We start from the raw sequence: 25,351 nt of genomic DNA, 5'->3' as shown, positions 1-25,351 counted from the left end.
AAAACTTATTGAGGACCCTCCCCCCTCCTCCCAAGAGCTTATGTTTTTGTCAGTTACACCCGTTGGCATTTAGTGTTAGAAAATAAAACTAAAAAATTAAGGCAAATATTTATTTTAAAATAATGAACACACGTTAATATACACTTTTTGTAGTTTCCAAAACAAAAGAAGAAGAGTGGCGTTGTTTTCCACTTCTGCAAATCTCCTCGATGTCTCTCTTAGCAGAGGACAGTGGGTTCTCACATCTGCTTCTAACAACACATTCAATTCAGTGCAGTGTAGAGTCTGGCCACATCGATATGTTCAGTAGTTGGAAAACAGTGCATATTCTGTTTTAGTCTCTTCCAAAACAGAACAAGTGATAGTTTCAATCAACTTTTCATTCTGTTACGTTGGTCCACCTACACAAGAACGAGACCGTAATATACTGATGATTGGAAAACACTAGCTTACTGAGCCACGCACAAATACCATCAGTCGTTGCTGGCGGGGGTGGGGGGAGAAGGAGGGAGACTCCAGAGACCCTCCCGGAGCCACTGAGGACACAGTGAGCAGGTGGCTGCCGCCTACAAGCACTCACACCAGACACCGGACCCGTCGGCACCTTGATCTTGGACCGCCAGCCTCCAGAACTGTGTTGTCTAAGCCACCCGGACTACGGTACTTTTGTTGTAGGTGTTCCACTGAAGTGACAGGGTCACAATTCATTTCTGAGCAGCCGTCTGTCACGCAGACATGTGAGTAACCGGCTGTCAGTCACATTTAAATAAAGACGGTGTCCACAGGGAGGGGCCAGTCCAGCTGAGGCGGCTGCCATGCCCGTTACGTGAGGTGCTTCACACACTTGCTGTGTCGAGCGAGCACCGAGACGCCGTTGTACTCAGGGGCCGAAGTCTAATGACTCAGTGGCTGGCACTGCTTCGAGGTCACCCTTCAGTGGCAGCAGCTTTCTAAGCGGGTGGTGGTGAGGAATACAGCTTCTAGCACCATCACCCGATCCCTACTCACGAGTTTTACCCGTCACTGCTTTTGCACCATCAGTGCACCTGTCAACACGGTGAAAATGGCAAATCAGCTCTTAGAAACTACTGTTGACCTCACAGCCCCTTGAAAACCGCTGTTATCACCTACGTAAGACGTTACAACAGCATTCAGGACCCAGCATGTTCCAGGTGCCCTCGCTGCTGCCACTGCGTTCCCCCAACGCTCCCCAAGGAGCCACCTGTCTTTGGTGCCCTCCTTCCTGGCACTTCAGATGACCCGCGTCTGCCCGGTTACCCCCAAGAAGCACCTGAAATGCAGAAACGCTTCTCCATGCCTAGTAGTACTTCAATTATTTGTTACTTCGTTACTCCCATTCCCCCCCCCCCGCCCCCTTTAGTGGAGCTGTTTCACGAGGAACAAAGAAAGGAAGGATTAAAGACATTTGGTCACATACAACCCACTAGCCTCTCAGCCCCTGCAGAAGCATTTGTATTTCTGAGTGGTTGTTTATAATTAAAGACCAGGCCACCTAACAAACATTGAATAGGGAATTCCCTGGTGGCCCAGTGCTAGGACTTGGCGCCTTCACTGCTGGGGCCCGGGCTCGATCCCCGGTCGGGAACTAAGATCCCGTAAGCTGCACGGTGCAGCCAAAAAACAAAACAAACTAAAGGACAAACAAACGAACAAAAACACTGAATAAAGCCGCAAGTGCAGGAACTGGGAATCAACAGGACAATGCTGGGCCCTGCGTGGGAATCCGGCTTCAGGGTCAAGTGCCTTCACTGCTCTTGATACACACAGGATGAGGTGTGTGCTCTTGATACACACGGGGTCGGCTACAATACAAGGGATATAAACTCGACCAGCCATTTGAACTGGAAGATAGAAGGTAACATGGTGCCCTGAAGGGGTGCTTTTACCGGAAAAAATCAAAAGCTTGTGAAACAACATGTGTACGAGTTTGTTCATAGCCACATAGTTTCTCTCAACCAAAACCAGCAGAAGCATCTGTGAGGTCCACTCTTTGGAGGAGCGGTTTCGTAGCTCTTTTCATTCAACCACAAACCCCTTCTTGTGAGACTGGTTCAAAGCAAGTTGCTGTATGTTCTTTATAGGCTAGAATCCACCCTTGTAAATCAACTCACCTGAACTACTAGGTCAAGACATTTATCTAAGTGGGTCTAAGTCTGACACGATCCCAAACTTGACGCATTCTGACGCTGCACCCAGGAAGCAACAGTGTAAGTGACGACAGTGCCACTTCACAATGCATGTCAGGATGAAGTGTGTGCCAGGCTGCATGCTCACTAGGATGAATGATACTGGCGCTCACTACTACGCTGCCTAGCGAAACCACCAATGCATTAACGCAGAGAAAACACGACCACCCAATAGATAGGACTGGTCAGCACCCAGGTCCCCAGGAGAAGGAACCCTGGATCGTTTCCTAATTCTATGGAACCTAACTGGTCCAAATCCTCTCCCCCTGGTGGCACAACAGTGAACTTTATCATCACGATTCTCTAAGAAACATCCCTTTAGAGAACCAAACAAGCCAATGGGGAGAGGGGAACTCTCGAGTTAGACTGCCAGGGTTTGACTAAGCTCTACCATGTACTGGCCAGAAGAGGCTGGCAGATGATCAAAACTCACCTGTAGGATGGGAATAAGAAAACTGTCTCCTTTACAAGGTGGTGAGAACAGGTAAAGTTCTCAGAACACACCTTGGCCTTTGGTAAGGGCTATGTCACTGTTAGCCAGTATTATTTTAATAAGCAGAATTAATTCAATACCAATCTACTCATACATGGTCATTGCAAGGTATTTCCTCCCACTTAACCCATTTTTCTACATTTCACTCTAACCTCCACTTGTTCTGTTCCTCTGATAAGAAAACGCCAACAGGGTTCTGAATCGCCCTTCTAAGCACCTGCAGGTGGTGCAGGAGTCTGTGCCCACGCTGGCCTTCTCTGTACACATGCTGGCCTGCGCTTAGGGTGGAGCCAGGGCAGGATAACGCCAAGGGGACTACGTGAAGGTTACGCTGTTAACGCGGTCTCAGTGGCACAGTAATAACGCCCTAGCTCACGCTGGTGTAACCTAAAAGCACGTTAAGACATCCCACAATCGTTTCGTGGATACTCACCTCTGACGGGTCTCTACAGTCAAAGATCCACCCATTTACACAGATGCAGCATTTAAATAAATAGGACCAAGCCCGTAATTCCTCAGTGTTAAAATAAATCTTGAGAACAAACGGAACATTTAAAGCTGTTAAATATAAGTCCTACGGCTTATTAAAAAAACAAGAAAAAAAAAGAATAAAAAAATCAACTTAAACCCCTTCAGTTAAGGCATTTGATGAATGTTACAGTGAATGTTTCTTAACTTGAAGAGCAGAATATAAAGGCTGTTTAAAGAGTTCCCTTTAATAGCAAATACAAAAAACCTGTGAGACCACATCTCTACAATTCCAGGTCTCTGAACAAGTCAAACTATAGCTACCAAACAGCTACTGTTGCTATAGCACCTACAGTGTCTAATGAAGGACATGGTAATAAATAACTGCAGATGCATCACGAGACACCCATTTATTTAATCACGGTAGCGGATCTTACTTCTACATTTTATTCTAAATTCTTTTTTTATTCTTCAGATTCTCCAGGCTTACGGATGTCATCAATCTTCAAAATCATTCTAACCACTTGTGTTGCAAGAGAGATCTGCTGCTTTTTGCCAATCAAGGTTTCTATGACGTGTTGTTGCTTCATATCTGAAAAACACATATAAATTACTATAAAACAGCATACATATTTATTACTAATACCTTGCTCCAATTTATGGAATTAGAGTAAAACTTAAGAAACACAAATTTGGAAGCCACTAGTCCCGGTTATATTTTCAGAAGAATATACTTCCACTGCTTCCCAGGACATTCTGGAATGTGAACCTGGTTTCCAGAGAGCTGTGGGGACAGGGCCTCCTCAACCACAGGCTGCGTTTCTCAGTGACCTGCCGAAGGGGGAATCGCTCAGCAACACCTCATCCCACAGCACACCCAATGCCGTCACTTACTGATAGTAAGCCCGATGTGACCGTACCTGAAACGAAAAGTGACTCCAACGAAGACCTGGGCATTCAAGTTAAAGGAACTGAAATATGTGTCTGACAAGGAGTTGCTGCTGTTACTCAACTCCTTGGGCTGTTAACCTAAAACCCAGAATATACCTACAGTTCTAAGTAAAAACAGAAGAAAACAAAACACAACACAACACCAAGGGCTTCCCTGGTGGTGCAGTGGTTGAGAGTCCGCCTGCCGATGCAGGGGACACGGGTTCGTGCCCCGGTCTGGGAAGATCCCACATGCCGCGCTGCAGCTGGGCCCGTGAGCCACGGCCGCTGAGCCTGCGCGTCCGGAGCCTGTGCTCCGCAACGGGAGAGGCCACAACAGTGAGAGGCCCGCATACCACAAAACAAACAAACAAAACCAAAACACCAACTGCTGGAGACTCTCTGGTCAGGACTAACTGCAGAACCCCAGAGACGGCCCCATCAGGAAATCATTGGGAATCACCAGGACCACCGTTCCAACACGCTAAAGCTGCGCTACGTTTTCAGCAGATGAACTATGCGAGTGCTACAGAAGTTACAGTACCTCCCATTTATAAAACACCCTGGAATTTACGGGACACGACCATAGAATCAGCTGTAAACCGAAAAGTCAATTTCAGAGCTGTCTTATAGGTCATACAGAACCCACACCGACAGACATTTGTGTAAAAAAGGTAAGATGGAAATTATTTTCTAAAATGGAAGTCACCTTTGGAATAAATACCGCACTGCAGCTTTTTGTTATTAAAATTAGTTGTAGGTTGCTAAGACCAGCAGTCTAACAATTCCCAAGGTAATTAAATCAAATGTTCTAAAATTCAGGACCTGAATACCTGAAGTGTGTTTAAGTATTTAAAAAGACAGGATAACACGCAGCACGTAATGTTTCAAGTTAAGTCGAACCGCAGCCCCAGAGCGGTGATGGTGCCTCACCGTTTGTTCCCCTGTGCATACAGTCAATCCCGAGGGCAGGGTTCATCTCCTTCACTTGTTTGGCTCGGACTTCGGTCATAGTCTGGATGGGATTCATGCCGCTGTTTTCGGCAAGGGCCATGGGGATGACCTCCAGAGCGTCGGCGAAGGCTCTCATGGCGTACTGCTCCAAGGTCGGGCACTGAAAGGGCACATGGTTACGGTCAGCGTACTTGGCCAATGCCCCCCGCCAGCAGCTATTTGGAAACATAATTAAATCGCGTACCTTGAAAAACTAACTCATAAAGAATTCTAAGGACAGACCGTCCTATGAAAACGTCACTACAGGATAAGGATGGAGAAGGTACATGTGTGAGAAGTCGGAACAGGTCAGCCCTTCCTGCTGTGCCTGCAGGTACGACGTCTAATTCTGAATTTCAAGTAACATTAAGAGTGCAGAGATTTGCTGTTGAGGCTGCAAGGTCTGAAAAAGGCTGAGACACGCTGGTTTGTGGTAACCCGCACTCGAGTACACGGGCGCGAGAATCGACGCAGATCGGACGCCTGGGGTCTAGCATCCCCGCTGCACAGTTTGTGACGGGTCTCACTCACCTTGTCGGCCTCCTGGCTGACGGCCAGAGCACAGGCTATTTCAGCAGCGCCTCCGCCGTACACCACGCGGTTGTCACGGATGAGGTTCCGGATGACACACAGAGCATCATGAAGGGATCGTTTGGCTTCCTCGATGATCTGGGGAAAACAATTTTGCCTAAGTTAACGTGATCACAATCTAATCACTTTAGAGCCGAATACCGTGCACCTGGGGTTTAATCTAAGTGCTTGCTGGGTACTGGAAATATTCCTACCTTGTCCCCAGTAATATCCTTGGTTAAAAAGACTGGTGCCAGAAAGTTCTTTGCCAGATGGTTTCTATCTATTCTACTTTTCCTCCCTATAATGTAGTTAAAAAACCCCAAAATACAGGGCAGCCAGGGACTCATTCCAGGACCTATGCCCAAGTGAAGGGGGTCAAACAAAAACGACAAAGAAACACCCTTACAATGAGTCTTACTCATCTCGATGCACTAAAAACCCATTCCTGGTGAATGAAGAGCATGCCTATGGTTACCACTCAGGTTCCCCATTTATACCTATGAGACAGGAAAGGCAAGTGGGCCTCGTAGACCCAACAGTGGAACACGGTCTTCAGTATCTTACGTTGTGATATGTCCTTTTTTTCCCCGGCTGCACCGCACGGCTTGCAGGATCTTAGTTCCCTGACCAGGGACCGAACCCAGGCCCTGGCAGTGAATGTGCTGAGTCCTAACCACTGGACCGCCAGGGAATTCCTGACGTGTCCTTGCTTCTCTAAGGAAGATGCTGTCATCTTTCTTAAGGTAACTGTGTCTCAGTTAAGTACATTATGGGAAAAGCCAAATCACGTTCCAAATTCTGAAAAAATGTAGGACAAACAACTGTGTTCTCACCATCTTATTTCCTCCTCTGATGAAAATGGTGACGGCTCTGGAGTTCTTGCACTGCTCGATGACCAGCATCTTGTCTTTAGTGGTCCCGAATGAAATTTCCTTCACAAGACCTGCAAAGCCCAGCTTCTCGGCCGTGAGCTCTGAGAACCTCGGGACGATGCGGCCGCCCGTGGCAATGGCGATCAGCTGACCGGCAGGCCGGGGGAAAGGAAGACCAGGCTGGTGAGCGGGGACTCTCAGAATCGCACCACGGAGGAGCCACGCTTGACCCACGAGCACCGTGTTCAGTAGAACCTCTGCCCCAGCCTGGCCCAGGTTTCAAAGTCTGCCCCGAAAGCCTGGCTCACTGAGCAAGGTTCCGAAGAGCTGGGTGTCCTGGTCAGGCTGCGGCGGCCCAGCGCCATGACCCCGTGCGCAGCCCTCAGCTCCCCACCCGTCCCCGCCACGAGCAGCCACGAGGCCACATGTGCCGGGCTACGGACCACGTCCGCAATGGCTCTCAGTACTGATGGGGCTGACAGTGAGGTGGGCAGCCTGTGCTCCTGCCTCAGAGTGCCTACGAGACAGCCAGGGAGAGAGGGGAAAGCGTCTCCAAGTGCCGTGAAACATCAGAAACACATATAAAAATGGTGACAAAGACTCTAGCGTTCTCCTCTCCCCAGCGCACCCTCCTCTTATCTGTGGAGCCCTGGCAGTGTGCTGACTGCAGGCGAGCGAGGTCACTGCAGCCTCACGTACAGAAACGCACTGTAAGCTCAACCCATGTTCACAGTCTCTTCGCAGGGAGCCTCCTACCTCGATTTCAGGGCCTCCGACCCAACGAACCGCAGGCAGGTTATTCTGAAGAAGTAAATGATTTGCTTCGTCGTCAAAGCCCCACTGGCAAATGGCTAGGTTAGCGCCAGTTTCTTTAATCTGGGGAAAGAAATGCCGCAATCATGTTAATAAAAAGTAAGTACTCCTTGAGCTCTTCTGTTTGAAAAACAGTGAGAAACATAGCTAGGTGTGTAGGTGGGTGCATTAAAATAATGCACAGAAAAGAGAAGAAAAGAAATACCCAAATGTCTACCTTCTGTCATCTCTAAACTCTAAATATTGAACACGTATCAACGGGAATCACCTCATTTTTAAACAAAGCTTTAAACGTTAGCAATTCACGTGAATGCCACCGTTACAAGTGAAGCAACACGAGGCACGTCAACAAGGCCAAAACCCTGCCCCCCGGAAACCAAGGTCACAGCTCTGTGTTGCCACGAACACCTATGAAGCAGTTTATTCGTGTGTGTGTTTAACAAAAGTTGAATCTTGCGATACAATTTTCTGTAGCTTGCTTTTCGCACTTGAGTAGGCTATCCTCCGTGGAACAAGATACAGGCTAATTTACAGGCCGACAGAGGTGACCCTGATTCTAGCACTACCTTCCCCCGCCCCCAATGCCACAAACAGCTAAGTGGCTCGTCCCGGGACGGCGGCAGTGATCGGTACTGTCAATCCCTCCCCGGGCGGTAAGGACTATGCCGTGTCCCACAGCTGCCATTTCACTCCTGTCTCCACCCACCCACCTGATTCTCCCCTTCCTCCCCCCTTCCCCGACCCTCTGGAAGCTTCCAGTGGCCCTCTGGAATTGAGCCCATCGCCAAACTCCTTCTTGGCAATGTTCCCTTTCCATTCTGGCTGTAAACGAACGCTGGCGTCCCCTGAAAAACCAACATGCCACGCCTCCTCCTCAAATGGCTGTTTTCCCTCCCACCTGCTCCAAACAGGAGGGGCCCTTGCCTCTCCCGGCCACCCACAGCGTCCCTCTTTGGGTCACACTCTCATTCCTGACAGTGTTGGCATCCAGCCCCATCACCACTCCTGTTAGCATTCCTGGCAACCTGCACACCTATCGACACGGTCCACCTGACCCCCTTGGCATCTTGGTTCCTGTCCGCTTTTCCTGCAGGGCACCTTGGCCAGCACTCCCATGGCTACCCTAGATGGAGCCCAGGTAACAAGCTTTCATTTACAACCCTCTGCCAGCATACCCAACCCCTCAGCCTGCGGTTCCCAGCCTCAGGGCCTTTGCACATGCTGCCCACGCCCACCTCGCCGCAGCCTGGAACGCTCCTCACCCAGCCATGCGGCTCTCACTTCTCTGAGGTCTCTGCCCACAGGCCACGCCCCCAGAGGCCCTCTGACCAGCGTCTGTAACAGTCCCCCGACCCGCCTTCCCCCTATTCTGCACCCTAAGAGCAAGTGCTCTGCTTTGTTTACTGCGTATATCCAGTGCCCACGACAGCGTCTGGTATATACTAAGCAGAGAGATGTACCATGAAAGCATAAATGAATGCAACTATTCCCCCCTCCCCTCAAAAACACTGGAACAGGTTCTAGTTTGTTTGCTATGATAATGTTTCAATAGAGATCCATGTTCATGCATCCCTGAGTGCTGGTGTTTAAAACTCCCAAGGACAGAGTCCCCAAAAGAGGAAACCGTTTCGTCGGAGAGCAGGCACGTGTAAAACGTTAATAGCCAGAGAGAAAGTTAAGTATTTATAAAATAACACTCTTGACTTGTTGAAGCAATGAACTGGGATGACTATGACTGCATTCTGGTTTGATTTCGGTTATTCAGCAACTCTTTTGTCTGAAAGTTATACTTGGAAGTCTCAAACATGTGGTAAGCCACACTACAACTGTTCAAACCTGGCACACACTAGCTCAGATGTGCCCAGGAGAATAAGCACATAAAATCAAAAGTGCAGCTCCAAATACACAGGCTGAGTCGTTCATGAGCCCCAGACACATTACCATTTTAAGACTTGCCCCCTTATGCCGTCCTGTGCCATTTGATTTTTTTTCTCACTGTGAATGTTTATCCATTTGATAATTTAAAAGTAAAGGAGGGGCTTCCCTGGTGGCACAGTGGTTAAGAATCCGCCTGCTAATGCAGAGGACACGGGTTCGAGTCCTGGTCCAGGAAGCTCCCACATGCTGCGGAGCCACTAAGCCCGTGTGCCACAACTACTGAGCCTGCGCTCTAGAGCCCGCGAGCCACAACTACTGAAGCCCGTGCGCGTACAGCCCGTGTTCCACAACAAAAGAAGCCACCGCAATGAGTTGCCCCCGCTCGCCGCAACTAGAGAAAAGCCCGCACAAAGCAACAAAGACCCAACGCAGCCAAAGATAAGTTTATATATACAAAAAATAAGATTTAAAGAAAAAATAAAGGAAGGAAGCCTATACCTTTAATACCTTATTTGTAGCCACACAAAGTAGCAAGATTAACACAGATCAGCACCACATGTATTCACTACCTGGGGCTAACTAACTGCATCCTTTCAAAGTTTTAAATTTCACCAAGAGCCACGGTAAGACTTACCTGCCGAATCATCTCCTCAAACTTCTCCTTCTCATATTTCTGAAGGGCTTTAAAATCTTCTACAGACGTCACATCCAGCTTATGCTTCGTCTTTGGTTTCGGCGGTTCAAACGGACATGTTAGGATGGCAATCTTAGCATCTTCCACTTGCTACAGTGAGAGACAGAAACGTTATGAACAAACCAGTGGGCTAAGGAGGGAAAAGCCTGAAGCTGCAGAAGGCGCTGACTCACTTTGGGCATCTGCGGGTGACTGAAATCCTTGTCCACGATCACGCCCTTGATCAGCTTGGTGTCCTCCAGCCTCCCGCCCACTTTGCCTTCTACTTTGATGAGCTCGAAGTCGACGTCTCTGCGCTGCATGTCGGCCACAGTGAGGACGGCGTTCACGGCAATCTCGGCCATTTGTCGGTGACAGCTGTTAACCCTGAAACACACGAAACAAACCTTTCACGTTCACTGAACAGTGACTGCAACCAGAGCACAACACGTGATGTGGTAACTCATGACACAACATACTGTGACCCACAGATACTGTACAAAAAGAATGCCACCACGACCTTCACTTTCAACCGTCTGGAGCAGGGATTCTTAACCTGGGATGCAGGGACCCCCAAAGGGAATCATAACCTGGGATGGGAAAATAATTCCATCTTTATTTTCACTAACAATAACTGAAATTTACTATTTCCTTCCATTATGAATATACGTAAGGTAAGAGACCACTGAAGTATGGCAAGAACCAAAAATTTACCAAGACTGCCACTTTTTAATACTATTAACATCCTGAAGTCCAAAACAGAATGGGAGAGCGATGAAACCACCAAGGAGAAGCCAATCTCATCCACAGGAGGTGCAGCACTTAATGAGAAAGGCCTGACCATATCAGTTACAGAGGGGGGACGTTATCTTTTCTGAAAGTTTTGAAACATCGGAAAAGACTGCTCAGTAATTTTAATTTGATTCTGGAGAAACCACAAGGGAACTCTAGTACTTGAAATACAGTGCCTGAAATCTTAGGTCACCTAGAACAGATAACCATGAAACTAAAAATACCGTGTGACCTAAGTAACTGATATACAACGTTTTGCTTTATGTTGAGGATACCTGGCCCTCGTTATCCATTTGGACATTTTCTATAGTAAAGACCTACACATACTGGGGTTTTATAAAGACTTGCAAATAAAGCAGGGTCAACTTAGAAAGCAATAATAACACATGATTTGTGCACTTCAAGAAAGGGTAATGCCTGCTTCCCAGGAGAAAAACAATGCTGTCCTTGTGACAGAGGCCACCCTGGGTAGTCACCCTTGCCCCGGAGCTGTCTCAGCTCAGACCTGCAACAAGGGGACAGCTGGCATCACCGAAGACTTCTTTGCTTTAACACAGTGCTGCAGTGGATGCCTTTCCCCGAAGGCAGAAAGCAGCAGACATTTTTGTAGTACTTCCCCTGACCTCTAAGTTGAGACCATGTCTTCCTTCTTGGTACAAATTAAAAAATTTCTCAAATTTATATGGATAAGAAAAACAGCGTAATAAGGCACCTTACACTGGATTTTTATGCTACATTTTTACAAGAGCCCACGAGACTCTACCGTTGTTCAAAGTAAGTGTGTCCTGGGGCTGACGCTGCTTTGAGTCTCTGGGGCAACGACTGTGTCTTGAGTCCCCAAGACTTGGCAGCAGGCCTGGCACAGTCAGTACTATGTAAATGTTCCAAACGTAAGCCACTTTCAGCTTAAGTCAAACTTCAAGACTGCCCCTTCATACTAAATCAAAATTCTGGATCATTAACTTGCTTGTTGAATGAATAAAAGCAGAACTTTCCCACTAAAAGGCTTCCTAGCAAAGAAATGGTAGAAAGAAGTGCTATGAAAAATTAATACATCCCACTAGTAGGACCTTTTGCTAACCCGTCCTATCCTGCCAAATTAAAGGACTCTATAGTTTCCAAATACTGTCAAGAGGCCTTAATAACCAAACCTGGAAATTCAGCTTCCAACTAAAACACAAAATGCCCGTCTACATTTGCAGTAAAGACAGAGTAAACCAAAATAACAACACAAACCGAAAGCAGCTCATTAAATCAACAGGAAACCATCAATGATAATTCTCAGTTGCCTTTCTGAACAAGCACACAAACTCTGCCCACTCTGTGAACGCGCCCGGCAACACTGTACTGTACACGCACACTTTGGAGCCCAGCGTGGTCTTCGCGGTCTGGATCAGGGGCTCAGTGTCCTTCGTGTCGACGAGGACACTATCGCTGATCCTGTCCAGGTACTCGATAGCGATGCGGGCGGCCTGCTCGTAGCCATCGGCGATCCTGATGGGGTGAATGCCGCGGTCCAGCAGCTGCTCAGCCTCTTCCAACAGGGCACCAGCCAGGACTGAGAATGAGACAGCACACACCTGGCTCAGGAAATCGCTAAAACTCAAAACAAATTAGATGCTGCCGCTGGAAATATGAAGGTTCCAGAATTAAGCTGGAAGCATCTTAGAGGCCGAGGCCATCTAATCTAATTCTGCTTCGGTTCTAACCTGTATGTTCAATTCTTGGTGATACACAGAATGTAAAGAACATAGATCGCAAACGTTTTTATAAAGGGGAAAAAACTTATGTATCCTGGCCCAGGGATTTCTGTTCAGGGACATTTATGTTGGTGATAAAAGGATTACAAAATTTGTTTATTATCCTCCCCCCAACCTTGCCTTTCCCTCTCACTTCAGCATCACAAAAGATGAGGAGTTTGTTTTAATGCTGCTGTATTCCAAGCACATCCAGAACAGTGCTTGGTACCCAATGAATATTTGAAATATTTGCTGAATAAATTAATTCAAATTTCAGATACAGAAAAAGTAACATTAAAGATATTCATCTTATCAATCCTCCCAAACTTTTAAAAAATTCAAACCTTCAGAAAAAATTTCATGACAGTAAAATGAACACTAGTTCACTCATTAATAACATCTTGCTGCATTTGTTTTCTCTACAGATGTGTGCCTTTTCTTTTCAACTATGTGAAAATTAGTTGCAGAAATCAGACATGTAACCCCTAAATACTTCAACACAGCTCCTAAGGAAAAGGTCATTCTCCTGCATCTCTGTAACACAACTGTCATACTCAGGAACCTTAACATTGATAAGATACTACTCTAATACATGACTCACAAATGACCCCATATGTCCCAAACATTCTTCACAGCTAGGAAAAACAAACAAACCAGGCATCCAACCAAGTTTTACACATTACAGCTGGCTGTCATTTCTCTTTAGCTCCTTTAATCTAGAATAATTGCCTAACTCTACTCCCCACCCCTTTCTTGTTCTTTTATGACAGTGACAGTTTTGAAGAGTCTGGGCCACTTGTCTTGTATCATGTCCATTTGGATTTGTCCGACTGCCTCCTCATGATTTAATTCAGAATAAACAAATTCTCAGCAGGCGTGTTAGGCCTGTAATATTAAATAACACCTCTTAAATGAGAAAGAACATTTTGCCTTTTCTTACCAACCACTCCTGTGGTTCCATCTCCAATTTCATCATCCTGTGATTTGGACAGTTCGACCATCAGCTTGGCGATCTGATGATCGACATCCATCATGCTTAAGATGGTGGCACCGTCATTAGTTACGGTCACGTCGCCATCCTTATCCACCATCATCTTATCGAGCCCTAAAAGACACCAAAGTTTAAAATGGCTTTGACCTCTTGACCCAGTTCCTATCTAGGAATTTATTATAAATAAATAATTCAACATACATAAAGGAATATCTCCATGGAGACCTTTCTAGATTGGCTAATCTAAAGCAAAACACTGGAAACAATTTAAAATGGCCAAAACTAGAGAAATGGCAAAAAAATTATGCAGCATCACAAAATGTAACAGTCATCACAAAATATAATGTCACAAAAGACAACAGCTATGATTTAGAAAATGCTAATGGTAATTATGTTAAGTGGATAGAACACCTAATCTAAAATTGTATGCACATTATGACTGTAACCGTGTTTAAGGTCTGGAATACACCAAAAACGTTTGGCCACATTAGGGGAGAGGATGCCTCCCTTCATTTCCTAACTTTCGGCAAAGATACCGTATTGACTGTTTATGATTTATGACTTTTGTTAAAAAACAGAGAATGTTAGTCTCTTACCATTTGGTCCAAGTGATGTTTTCATTGTATTTGCTACAGCCTTTGCTGCCATTATATGAGACTAAATGAAACAGAAACAGCCAATATTCAAGTTACATATAATTTTAAGAGTTAAGAACATAGAGCTGATGGTTATAAAAATCACTTATGACATATTTTCCATTCTCTAGAAGTAGCAGCAGACAGGTCCATATCTAACGGTGACCACTTCCCAACTGCAAGTGTTAGAAGACAATTCTTATGTAAAAGAACAGAACTAAGTGCTCTGTGTTCTCTCTTTAATCCTCAACACATCTATGAGGCAGGTTCTACGGGCCCATTTTATAGCCCAGAGCATAGACAATCTGACCTGACAGGCCTTGCAAGAGCACTGTGCAATGCTAACGTCATGTGAAGAGTCTGGCCGTCAACACACAGCACCTTGAACTGTCGCACTACGGTTTACTGCACACTCCTCTCTCAGGTGGTCCAGCCAGTACACAACCCACAAGGTGGTCAATGCTGAAAATAACAGCAGCCTGAATGCATCCTTTCCTCCTTCCACACGATTACACTCATTTGTCTGGTTCCCTGTCTTCCTATTCCTGCCGTCACCGACCTAACCCTGATCCATCGCACCTTACAGATTTCCTGGTCTCTTACCTCACCACCGATCCTTCGGATTCATCCTCCATCCAGCTAAGCTATCCATTTCTCTCAAACATGTTACTTTCCAGTCCCCAGTCCTTAAATGACTCCCCAGCACCTCAACTCTCACGTCTGAAAGCTCCAGCTGCTCTTCAAAGCCCTCCACAGTCTGAGACCCCGCCCCCTTCCAGTGAGGACCTGTGCCTGCGACCCAACAGGTCCTCTGGTCGCTGAAGCACCGATGCACAGAAAACCCTCCGCCTGTCAAAATCCTGACCAAGTCTCCAAGCAGTTCAAGCGCGCACGTGCCGTGAAGCCTACCCCTGTCACCCCATCTAACAGGTAACAAAACACACAAAGTTCACCAGGTTTGTGAAAATACTGGTAATCCTCAAAATACACCTTGACTGATAGGTCTGCACAATGGAATTTTTATAGGCCAATAACCACAGGGGCGTGGCATATATATTCTTAACCAGGGGTGATACTGCCCACCAGGAGATATTTGGCAATGCCCGGAGACACCTCTGGTTGCCACAGTCAGGGAGGGGACCACAGTGGGTAGAGGCGTAAACATCCTGAACAGGACAGAGCCCACAACGGAGAAGGATTCAGCCCCAAATATCAACAGCGCAGAGGCTGAGAAGTGGGCTTTAGACCACCGGCTGCGGAGTCACACAGAGGTGGGCCTGAACCGTGATCCTGTTCTTTACTAGCTCTGGGACCTCAAGCAATCCCTTAACTGCTGTGGGGTCGTTTCCTATTCCATAAAATAGTACCTGTCTCAGAGTGCGAGAACTACACGAGGTGTGGCAGGTCCAAAATAACCTGGACCTTCTGTTATACTGGTATTTTGGGTGCATGTACTTGGCTGTTACTTTCTCTGAAGTGAAAAATGGAATTGAATGCGTAACACAGGTGGTGTGAGCATCTACCACATACCAAGACTGGGCGGCCACTCCTTACGTTACCCCGTTTAACTCTGGTCCTCAGCTCGACGGGGGTGTATTGCCCCCACTGGGTTGTGTAACTTGTCCTAAGTCAAACAAACAGCCCGGAGTAGAACTGTACTGCTTCTTAATTTAGTAAAACCCCAAAAAACTAAGCAAACAGGGACACCTCTGACCTGGTGACACGGTCCATACACAGCAACGTCATGGATTCCATCCTAAATGCTACCTCCCCAAGTTTAGTTCTACTTAAATTGTGATTCTGTTCAAATCCCCTTCAATGGCTCCCCTCCCATCCCTCAGGATAACATCTCGATTGCGGGGCATGCAAGAACTTCCACTTTTCGGAGCCACTGTAACTTAAAGTAGACTGTGCTGTTAAAACCGAAGTGCTGTCTTCTACAAGATGCCATGCGTTCTCTTGCCCCGGTCCTTGCGTTCGCTGTTTCCTCTTCCTGGAAGCTAGCTCTTTCCCATTCAAAACATAACTCCATCCCTGATCAAAAGCCAATCAATCCTCTCTCCAACGCCTGAAGGACACCCTCCAACTTTTACCTGCCACCCCTCCCAAAACTGGTGATTTTGGTCGCACACAATCTTTTATTATGGTTATTGGTGACAACTTTTCACTCCTGCAGTATTATGGTTATTGGTGACAACTTTTCACTCCTGTAGCTCGTTTGTAAATTTTTACGACCCCATGTCCTGGAATACGCCATACATAGACGGACTCAAAAATGAAATACGCTGTAAATGACTGAGCCTTTAGGAAGCGACAAAGAAAATGAAACTCATTTCCTTTGGGGCTGTTGTAGGGACACCGCCTGAAGGCTAAGAATCAGAGTCCTAACCGGCCAGGTGACCTGAGAATACCTCCGCTGCATCCTACTGCTGAAAACGCTGCTCGGAAGGACTGCAGGCTGGAGAAACCAGCGGGGACGCGCCTTCAACGCCTGTGAATCCAAGCCACCCCACCCAACTCTGAAGGGCGCCTGCGGGCCTCTTTAACCGCCAAATGGGACTAAGGGCTTATACGTTGGCCTTTCCCGGGCCCGAGGCGTGGACCGCAGGACTGGAGACCAGAGGGGCTCCCTCGAACCTTCCCCGGGAGCACGTGGCAGAACCGCTGTGAAGCGGCGCAGGCGCAGAGCCACTGGCTTCGGCCGCGTCCTCTCATCCCACCGCCAGTGCGTCCCCGTCCCGTTACCTTGAGGGCCTCAAGTCCCATAAGACGAGACTTGCGGTCCTGATCCTTAATGATGAGGAAAGGTCGGCCATATTCATCGAAGGCGAGGGTCCCCACGGACGCCATGATGCAGCCACTCCAGTTACTCTCCCGCAACCGGCGGAAACTACCGCGGAAGCAAGAACACACTCTGCTCTCGCGGGCGGGCGCAAAAGCTCGCGCATGCGCAGTATGGGCCGCGGAGACTTATTTCTTACTAGAGACTAGTTTAACGCCGGACAGTACCTTCTGGAATCAGCGGCCTTCGGAAACTTCTATCATCCAGGAAGCTGTGGGGGGAAGTTGGAAGACACGGACGGGAACTTGAGAACCCACAAGCCAGGAGTAGATAGAAGTTCAACATTTATTAAATCTATAAAATTGACTATTTCTTGACAGTGGTTCCCAACGAGGAGCTCATTTACTTAGAGCATTATATTCTCCCTCCTTCCCACCCCGGCTCCGAGGAGATGGTAGAGTCCACTTCCTGTTTTTAAAACTACCGGGGATCTCGCGATGGAAGAAGGAGGTGAGCGCGGCCGGGCGTGATGGTGTGTTCCGGGCGCGGGCGGGGGCGCGGCGTGGGCCTCCTGGGCGTGGTGGTCAGTCAGGCGGGATGTCAGCGATGCAGCAGGTCCGTGTCGGCGCGGCGGGACTGGGAGCTGCGGGGCCGCTGCTCGGGCTCGAGGTCTGGGGTTCGGTGCTCAGTGCTTGTACCTGCGGCGGTCCTGGTATCTGGCCACCGGGAACTGTTCTCAGCGCTTCAGAGCGAATAACTCACTTAATCCGGAACGGTCTTCTGAGATGTGGGCACTGGAGTCACACTGTCCGGGTGGGGATCACAGCTCTGCCACTTACTAGCTGTGTCTTTGGAGAAGTGACTTGTCTGCAAAAATGGCAATAGTAACAGTAGCATCTCTGTTTACGGCTGCTTTACGGATTCAGGGAGAACAGTGCCTGGTCCCTAGCAAGCTCTGTTTGTTTGTATTATGTGTTTGTTAAAGAGATTTGTTTGTATTTGTGTTTGTTAAAGAGATCGCCGTTTTGCACGAATACTCCAGTAACTTGCCCAGAGTTACCCAGCTAGTAAGAAGCAAAGTGGCCTGGCCTTGCGCTAAGAGTCCCACTCTGAAGCCCTGTGTTGTGCTGCCTCTGAAAGATCTTTTCCTGGCAACCCTATCTAAGTAATACCAGGTCCTCGGAATCCCCTCTGCTGCTTTTTCTTCGGAGTGCTGATCACGACGTAATACTTTCTAGGCTTAGACTTATTTATTATGGGTTTCCAGTCTCCCTGCACTCTAGCTGCTGTAGAATAGGGACTTACCCTGCTGTATTATTCCTAGCTTTTATCGGCTGCTCAGATGTTGAAATGAATGCGTGGGTTATAACATTTAACTGTGGCCTGAAAGTTAAGAACTGGCTTTGTCACTGGATGGTTGGTGGTGGGCATTTAACCTCTCCTGTTGCTTGGCCCACTTCAGTGGTGCTCCGAGGACATTTTGGCTCTGGTCTCAATTCACTTTGGCTTGGCCAAGTCAGCGTTTCCTCATTCACGGTGATGAATCCTGTAATCCATTTGGTTCATTAGATTGTCCTGAAGTATAGGAAATGTCTAAGGATGTCCCCTATGCAGTTTATTTCCTGTCAAAACATGGAAAAAAAGTTTTTTTTCTAATGTCAATACATTCTCTATTTCAAAAAGACACAAATGACGTTAGACTAGTACAAGAAAGGCTTCTTAAGGGACAAAATAATATACGTTAAAGGGACATAAAATATATGCTGTAGTTTTTCAGCCTGTATGTATATGCAAGTACACGGTGAACAGCCCTAAAATATTGTGACGTTCAAATATAAACCCCACTTTAAACAAACGTCAGGCCCAATCCCCAAAAGGCCTGTCCTTTCTTCCTGGCCTTTTTCCTTTGGCTTGAACTTGGATAAGAACCCTGTACCTTTTTGTGCCTCTGTCACTGCCTCTAGCTTTGGCTGACCCAGATCTGTCACTGAAAATTGAGATTTTCAACCATTATCAGAAGTCAGTAACTAGGCAAGGCTGGAGACAACAGAAGTTCACTCTTTTGGGTCATTTACTTTCGACAACTGGCTCCCTCCAGGTGCTCAAAAATAGCCAATGGTCCCCACAGCTCTCATGTAAAGGAATGTTGCCATGTTCAAAAGAGCACATGTGATGGAAATCTTATGTCATTTATATGACAGTATGACTGAATCTAACATGTTCCATCCAGAGGATTAGACATTTGTAGAAGCAGTCTTGATTTTAGCTTTGAATCTTTAAGGATTGGCTTTCACTGATAAAAATCAGTACATTTTTTACTGAACGGACATAGCAATATTTTGGATATATACATTGGATTTACATAGTAACTTCTTCAAAAGCTCATGCAAGTTTTTGTGACGTTGAAAGACTTTTGCAGGTCTAAAAGCTTGACACAGAAGATTGAGTGATTTCATCAAGGGGTACACTGCTGCCAGTGTTGACTTTCTAAAAAACACAAATATTGTAGTGCTTTTGCACAGAAAGTTTCATCCCAGTGCGTAAGAATAAAGTACATGTTTAACCTGGTGTGCAAGGGCTCCCCCGTCCTTCCTGTTTTATCTCCCACCCCATGCTCATCAAACTGCTCCCCCGCCTTCCATGCCTTGGTTCCAAGGTGTCCATCCTTCTTTTGAGAATGTCCCTTTTCTAATACAGGCATCCTTTGCTTTTTGAAAATGAACTTTACACCACTTTGCTTTTGTGAAAAACCTACATTAGTCCCTGTTTTCCCAAACTGAAAGGAGTCCAAAGAAGGTTTTTGCTTTCATGACAAAGGGGGAAAAGGGAACACAGCGTGCTGACTTAGTTTTGCAGGGAGCTGTCCCGGAGGCAGTGTGCACCCCGGCAGCGGGAGCAGCCCCGCCAGGCTCCTTCCCCAGAAACCACACTCAGCATCCAGCCGCCACAGCCCTGAACTGTGTCTGGGAGCATCCGTGCTTCACCTAGATTTCTTTTGCTTTAAGCCGTTTGGCTTACGAAAGATTTCATGGAAACACTCTGCTTTTGGACAGTGGGGGAAACCTGTACCCTCACACCCCGCTCAGATTCTGTTTCTGCCGACACCTTCCCGGTTCCATCATTGGGATCAGTCTTTCCTCCACCTCCTGTCGTATTCCCATGGCGTTTGGTACACGTTAGAGCATCTCTCACAACCTGCCTTGTAACTGTCTCCACTGGGCCCCCACCACTCACTCAGGCTAATGGGGGCCCTGAAGACCAGGAGTTCATCACATCTTTTGCTGATTAAGTTGAAGGGCCCATGTGTACACAGGTGAAACCGTTTGGGTCATCTGACTCGTGTTGGTCTAATCCACTCCCTATTGGCTTATGCTGACTAGAGAAACAGTCCATCAACAGACAAGTGGATAAACAAAATGTGGGCTATCCATACAGTGGGATATTAAATATTTGGCCATAAGAAGGAATAAAATGCTGATACATAGTACAACATGGGTGAATCTTGAGAACATTATGCTAGGTGAAAAGTCACTCACAAAAACCACATACTGTATGATTTCACTCATGAAAGTCTGCTTTCTTTAGAGACAGAAGGCAGATCCGTGGCCGCTTAGGGCCAGAGGGGCAGGGGGGAGGATGGGGGGGTGATGGTGAAAAGCATAAGGGGTTCCTTCTGGAAGTAATGAAGAAGTTCTGAATTTAACTATGGTGATGGTTACACATATCTGAATCTACTAAGAACCTTTGAATTGTACACATCAGATGGGCAAATTGTATGATATATGAATTACATCTCAATAAAGCTGTTAAAAATTGTTGAGCCCCCCTGTGATAGTATTGAGAGTAATAATAATAGTGGCCAGTAGTCATCACTTTCTCTCTCGGGCTGTGCTAAGGGCTTTATATGCATTGTTTATTTAACTGACCCAATAACTCTGTAACGATAGTATTATTTTAGAATGTTACAGGCAAGGAAACTGAGCCTTAGCAACAACTAGTGCCACACAACCTGTTCGGTTCTGAGACTCCAGAGTTGTGTGGCTGGAATCTTCCTAACCACTGTCCTCTACAGTTGGAATGCCTGCAGGAGGATTTTACACAAGGCAGGACACATGTGCCTTGACTTAAAAAAAAAAAAATCAAATGCACTTCTATTAGCATGTAAGTTCCTCCATACAATGCTGAAAAGTATAAATGAGAATGTATTTAACACTCTTGCTTTCTATCAAACACAGTCACTTTCCTAAACTTTACTTTTACTTTACTTCCATCGCCTGCATCAGCAATAGACTTTTGTTGTTGTGTCTGAACTGGTTTTCCTCCCTGATACTAGTTGTAAAACTCACTTCAGGGCACCTCGGGCAGCAACAACAAAGCTGCAACAAAGATGCTGAGGTGGGTCAGCTCCTCCCCCCACCCCCCCAAGCAGTGACTCACAGCCGTGGGCCAGCTTCTGGTGTGTCCTGTGTTCACATTTGGACCTCACCACAGCTGTGACAGATGACCACATCTCATGGGTATGGTAGGCGGAAATAGGTCCATGTTTGAATCCCCGGACCCTGCGAGGCCGCTACCTGGGGAGCAACTTGGCAGATGTGGTTAAGTTAAGGACCTTGACGTGGGGGAATTATCCTGGCTTGTCTGGGTGGGCCAGTGTGCTCACAAGGGGAGGATCCCTTTCCTATAAAGGAAAGGGGGGCAGGGCTGTCAGAGGAGGTGTCGCGATGGAACCAGAGGTTGAGCGATGTGGGACCGGTGGCCGAGGAATGCAGGTGGCCCATCCTACCCTAGAGCTTCCAGAAGGAACACAGCACAGCCAGCCTATTTCAGGCATCTGACCTTCAGAACTGTACGTTAATAAATGCGTGTTTTTATTTATTTTTTCACACACACACACACACACACTGTATTTTATTTTTACAGGAGATAAATAGACTGACACCAAGCATTGTAAATGGATGACCACAACAAAAGCAAAAATGACTGCAATTACCAAACACGAAACACACTCACACTGTGTCATCATATTGACATTCAGTCCAGGAATCCTCCACTGTAACAGCTCCTTCACTTTGCAGTGAAAATTGATTTATATATTTTTTGTCTCTGAGTCCTTGTGGGATTTTTTTTTTTTAATTCAAACAGAAAGTCACAAAAATTATAATCATGCGCATCAGCTATGCGTGTTGTTTTAACCCACCAACTTTGTGGTTATTTCTTACAGCAGCAGCAGGAGACTAACCCAGTGGGCCTTTTGTATGGCTTACTAAGGCCAAAACTATGAACACTACTGCCTTCGATGGATAAGACTCTGTTGTCGCCCCTCCTCTCACTCTCCTTTTTCCTGCAGATTCCTGTGGTTTTGGTCTTAGCGCCTCAGTGAGATGGAGAGCTGGTTCAGGGCAGCGATGGGCTTGTTCCCTGTGGGGTTCAGGTGCTGGGCGCTGTTCTGAGTGCTCTTCCTGTATCCCCTTGTTTCATCCTCACAAGGATCCCATGATCCTCACCTTACAGAGGAGGAGACTGAGGTTCGGAGAGGTGAAGGGTCACAGCTCTTAGTGAGGGGCGGAGCCAGGGTCCTGACCTTGGCAGCCTCTGCAGCCGTGCCCTTCGCTCTTGTGCTGTGCTCATCATTAATCCATTTAGAAATTAATTTCAAGTCAATTTCAACTTAAAAAACTTGAGATCCTATTAGGAATACTGTTCTAAAGGATAAACTCAAGAGGAGGTTATGTAAGTTACCATTTGTTTCCTCTGTAATCAGTGACTAGAGTTTGTTATATTCTGTACTTGTGATAACATTGAAATGCTTATTTTATTTTTTGTTCTTTGTGGATCTGCTTTAAAAATCTCCTTATTACCATATTTAGTAAAACCTGAGTTTTGTCTCCTCTGTACTTCAGAATTGAATTTGTACAACTGGATAATTGATGCCTGACCAATTTTGATGTAGAATACTTTCATCCTATTTGAAATAGGGTAATAATCAGACATTTTCATGCTTATTTCTTTATGGGGCTTTGTTCTGAACCATAAAAATATGGAGTACATAGTTAATATTTGAATTAACGGATACTGATTCATAAAATACCAAATAGATTGGAACACATTGTTTTCTAAGGAAGATGCCTAGAAAAAAAATCAATATGTTGGAAAGAAAAGGTTTTAGTCTTCCATGAGTATTGAATACTTTTCTGTAAAACACTTTAGTTGCTGGACTCTAGAACTCATTGTGGAATTCTACATTTGTAATTTAAATTGTATTGAGCAAAATTATCCTTTAAAAAGCATGAGTTTATTTGTCAATAAGAATTGTAAAAAAAAAACCCCACTACCTTGGATTTCCGATTTGGTGCTACATATATCTTTTCTGCTTGCTCTCAATCCAGGGACACCCCCAGAAACACTTAAAGAAGAAAGGCAGTCAGGATGTGTTCCACCTACAAGTCTTGAGGGCAACAGTTTGAAGAAAAGCAATTGGGGGTTCTTATTTACTGGCATTGTTGGGGGGACGCTGGTGGTCGTGTATGCTGTGGCCACACCGTTTATAACACCAGCCTTCCGAAGAATCTGTTTGCCTTTTGTACCTGCAACTGCAAAGCAGATTGAAAATGTTGTGAAAATGTTGCGATGCAGGAGAGGACCCCTGGTAGACATCGGTAGTGGCGACGGACGTATCGTGAGTTATGCGAAGATGTTTTAAGGTTTATGTTGTTTTAGGTTTTAAGGTTTAAAATTTCTGTTTCACATTTCTTGTGAGGCTTATGCAAAGACTTGCTAAATTGACAGCCTAATTAAAGTCATTTAATTTTGTGTTTGTTTGGCTGAACTTCTAAGCCCTTCAGCGGGATTTTGGAATTTATTTTTCTCAGATTTAATTTTTCTTAAAGGTGAAAGTGCACTGTAGATCTGCCAGGTAAAAAGGAACAACTAATTTGTAATTATGAAGTTGTCCATTAAAAATCTTAGGCAGTAGAGGTGACATAACCAGAAGAAACATGTTAAGTCATGTAGTTTGTTTTACATTTTTTGCATCATAAATGCTTCTACATTTACCTGTATTTATACAAGTATCATAATTCCTGTGTGGTAATATTGAGTTAAATAAGGAAGAGCCAATGTGTTGAGCCCCACTTATCCAAAAATCAGACTTTCAGTGACTTCGGCTCATTGTAACCCCAGCTGGGAACCTATAAATAAAGACTTAAAGCCACTGACTGGCCAATGGTGTCCCTCGCTGGGCAAGGTGGCACCATCTTTAGGCCTCCCCCCAGATGATGAGCAGAAAGTGAGGATAGCAGAAGCATAGGCTCGTGTTCTGGAAACATTTAGTGTGGAAACCAGCAGGGTGCAGCACCTTTCACTGCCCCTGCAGACGTGGACCCTGCAGTTTCATGGTAGTGACCTGGAATAATCAGCAAGAGTGACTTGTTTTGAAGAAATCCGGGGATTATATATTAACTAGGAGGACATTTTAAAATCCAGATATGAACGCTTTACATCTCTGGATGGTCTCTTTCTGGTTTCTAAGAAAATGGCAAAGGGGCGACACCGTAGTTACTTGGGAAATTGCCGTAGATGGGACAGTTCCTTCAGGGCTGCTCCCTTGAACAGCGGTGGCAAAACAGGGTGAGCAGAGACCGCAGCCCAGCCCACTGTCCCTCTCACCTTTGGAGGCCGGGGACGTTCGGCACTTGACTTTATCCTGACTCGTTCCATTTTGCTTTTACCTGTTGTCGATTTTGAGCGAACCATCTTTAAATACCAAGGAAATGTGTAATTAATTGCAGGTTCCTCACTGACCGGTTGTTCTCATTGCATGTTACAGCTAGTTCACAAAACAGTCTCCAGGCTCGCTCAGTTCGCCTGCTGCTGTTCCGTCAGTGATGGAAGGAGAAGGCAGGTTTTCAGAAACTTTTTGTCAGCCCTTCCTGGGGTGGGCCAGTCCAGAATGAATTAGGCAGCTGTCCAAAGCAAGCCTGTTCTGATGCTCAAGGTGAAATCTTCGACAGAAAAATAAGAAAACTGAGTTTAAATGGACGGGCATTACGTTGTCCACAAAGCTATTGTAACTTCAGAGCCCCACCTTTAAATGGTGTCTTGAACAAACACCTTTTGATTGGATGTTTTATGATTATAGACCATAAATAGGAAGTTTTCATATCATTTGACTATGTGAGTTGATGTTTTTCTTATTTTGAACATGGCCTCTCCCCACAGGTAATAGCAGCTGCAAAGGAAGGATTCACAGCTGTGGGTTATGAATTAAACCCCTGGCTCGTCTGGTACTCCAGATACTGCGCTCGGCGGGAAGGGGTGCAGGCATCGGCCAAATTTTACATCTCAGACTTGTGGAAGGTAAGTAAGGCAGAGGATGGTGCTAGGAAACTCCACCCCCAAACTTTATAATTCATGATTAGTATGACTGAGAACTGAAGATGTATTAAAAGAAGAAATATAAGTGTATATTTCAGCATAATGAAATGTGAACAGCTTTTAAATTGATACATTT

At 46.1% G+C, this 25,351-nt stretch overlaps 2 protein-coding genes across 20 annotated transcripts in view; one reads left to right on the top strand and one right to left on the bottom strand.

Annotated features, from left to right (window-relative positions):
• Positions 1 to 96: 96 nt before the first annotated feature.
• Positions 97 to 16,963, bottom strand: CCT5 (chaperonin containing TCP1 subunit 5). 3 transcript variants are annotated; one of them, XM_073802004.1, is made up of 12 exons: positions 16,803 to 16,963; positions 14,019 to 14,079; positions 13,372 to 13,536; positions 12,052 to 12,250; positions 10,095 to 10,287; positions 9,862 to 10,011; positions 7,293 to 7,412; positions 6,498 to 6,683; positions 5,623 to 5,760; positions 5,032 to 5,212; positions 3,606 to 3,760; positions 97 to 401 (listed from the first exon to the last, which is right to left on the bottom strand). In XM_073802004.1, the coding sequence occupies exons 1-11, from the start codon at positions 16,905 to 16,907 to the stop codon at positions 3,633 to 3,635; spliced, it is 1,626 nt and encodes a 541-aa protein (XP_073658105.1). In that variant the 5' UTR covers positions 16,908 to 16,963; the 3' UTR covers positions 97 to 401; positions 3,606 to 3,632. The 3 variants fall into 3 exon arrangements, with proteins under 3 accessions (XP_073658105.1, XP_073658107.1, XP_004326156.1); XM_073802006.1 differs by lacking the exon at positions 97 to 401 and adding an exon at positions 823 to 1,046; XM_004326108.4 differs by lacking the exon at positions 97 to 401 and having other exon boundaries at positions 3,562 to 3,760.
• A 185-nt stretch (positions 16,964 to 17,148) lies between these two features.
• The window catches only part of ATPSCKMT (ATP synthase c subunit lysine N-methyltransferase), an 83,561-nt gene continuing 75,358 nt past the window's right edge, over positions 17,149 to 25,351 (top strand). For 14 of the 17 annotated variants that reach the window (XR_012330617.1, XR_012330616.1, XR_012330615.1 and 11 more), the window contains exons 1-3: positions 17,461 to 17,652; positions 23,229 to 23,518; positions 25,060 to 25,197. Coding sequence is in view for 6 of the 17 variants with exons in the window: in XM_019951109.3 (XP_019806668.1) it covers positions 17,625 to 17,652; positions 23,229 to 23,518; positions 25,060 to 25,197 (456 nt within the window). In the remaining 11 variants the exon portion in view is untranslated. The other 3 variants (XR_012330619.1, XR_012330622.1, XR_012330623.1) reach the window with 3 other exon arrangements.

The sequence above is a fragment of the Tursiops truncatus genome, chromosome 3 (assembly GCF_011762595.2).
Source record: "Tursiops truncatus isolate mTurTru1 chromosome 3, mTurTru1.mat.Y, whole genome shotgun sequence".
NCBI lineage: Eukaryota > Metazoa > Chordata > Mammalia > Artiodactyla > Delphinidae > Tursiops > Tursiops truncatus.
Note: the sequence above shows the minus strand (reverse complement) of the source record. Positions and strands in the feature narration are given on the sequence as shown.

Coding starts and splice junctions, on each gene's coding strand:
- CCT5 (XM_073802004.1), bottom strand. CDS start 16,907: ATGGCGTCCGTGGGGACCCTCGCCTTCGATGAATATGGCCGACCTTTC. Junction 12,251..13,371: donor TGGAACCACAGGAGTGGTTG/GTAAGAAAAGGC, acceptor TCTCATTCTCAG/TCCTGGCTGGTGCCCTGTTG. Junction 5,761..6,497: donor TCAGAGGAGGAAATAAGATG/GTGAGAACACAG, acceptor TGTTTTCCCCAG/ATCATCGAGGAAGCCAAACG.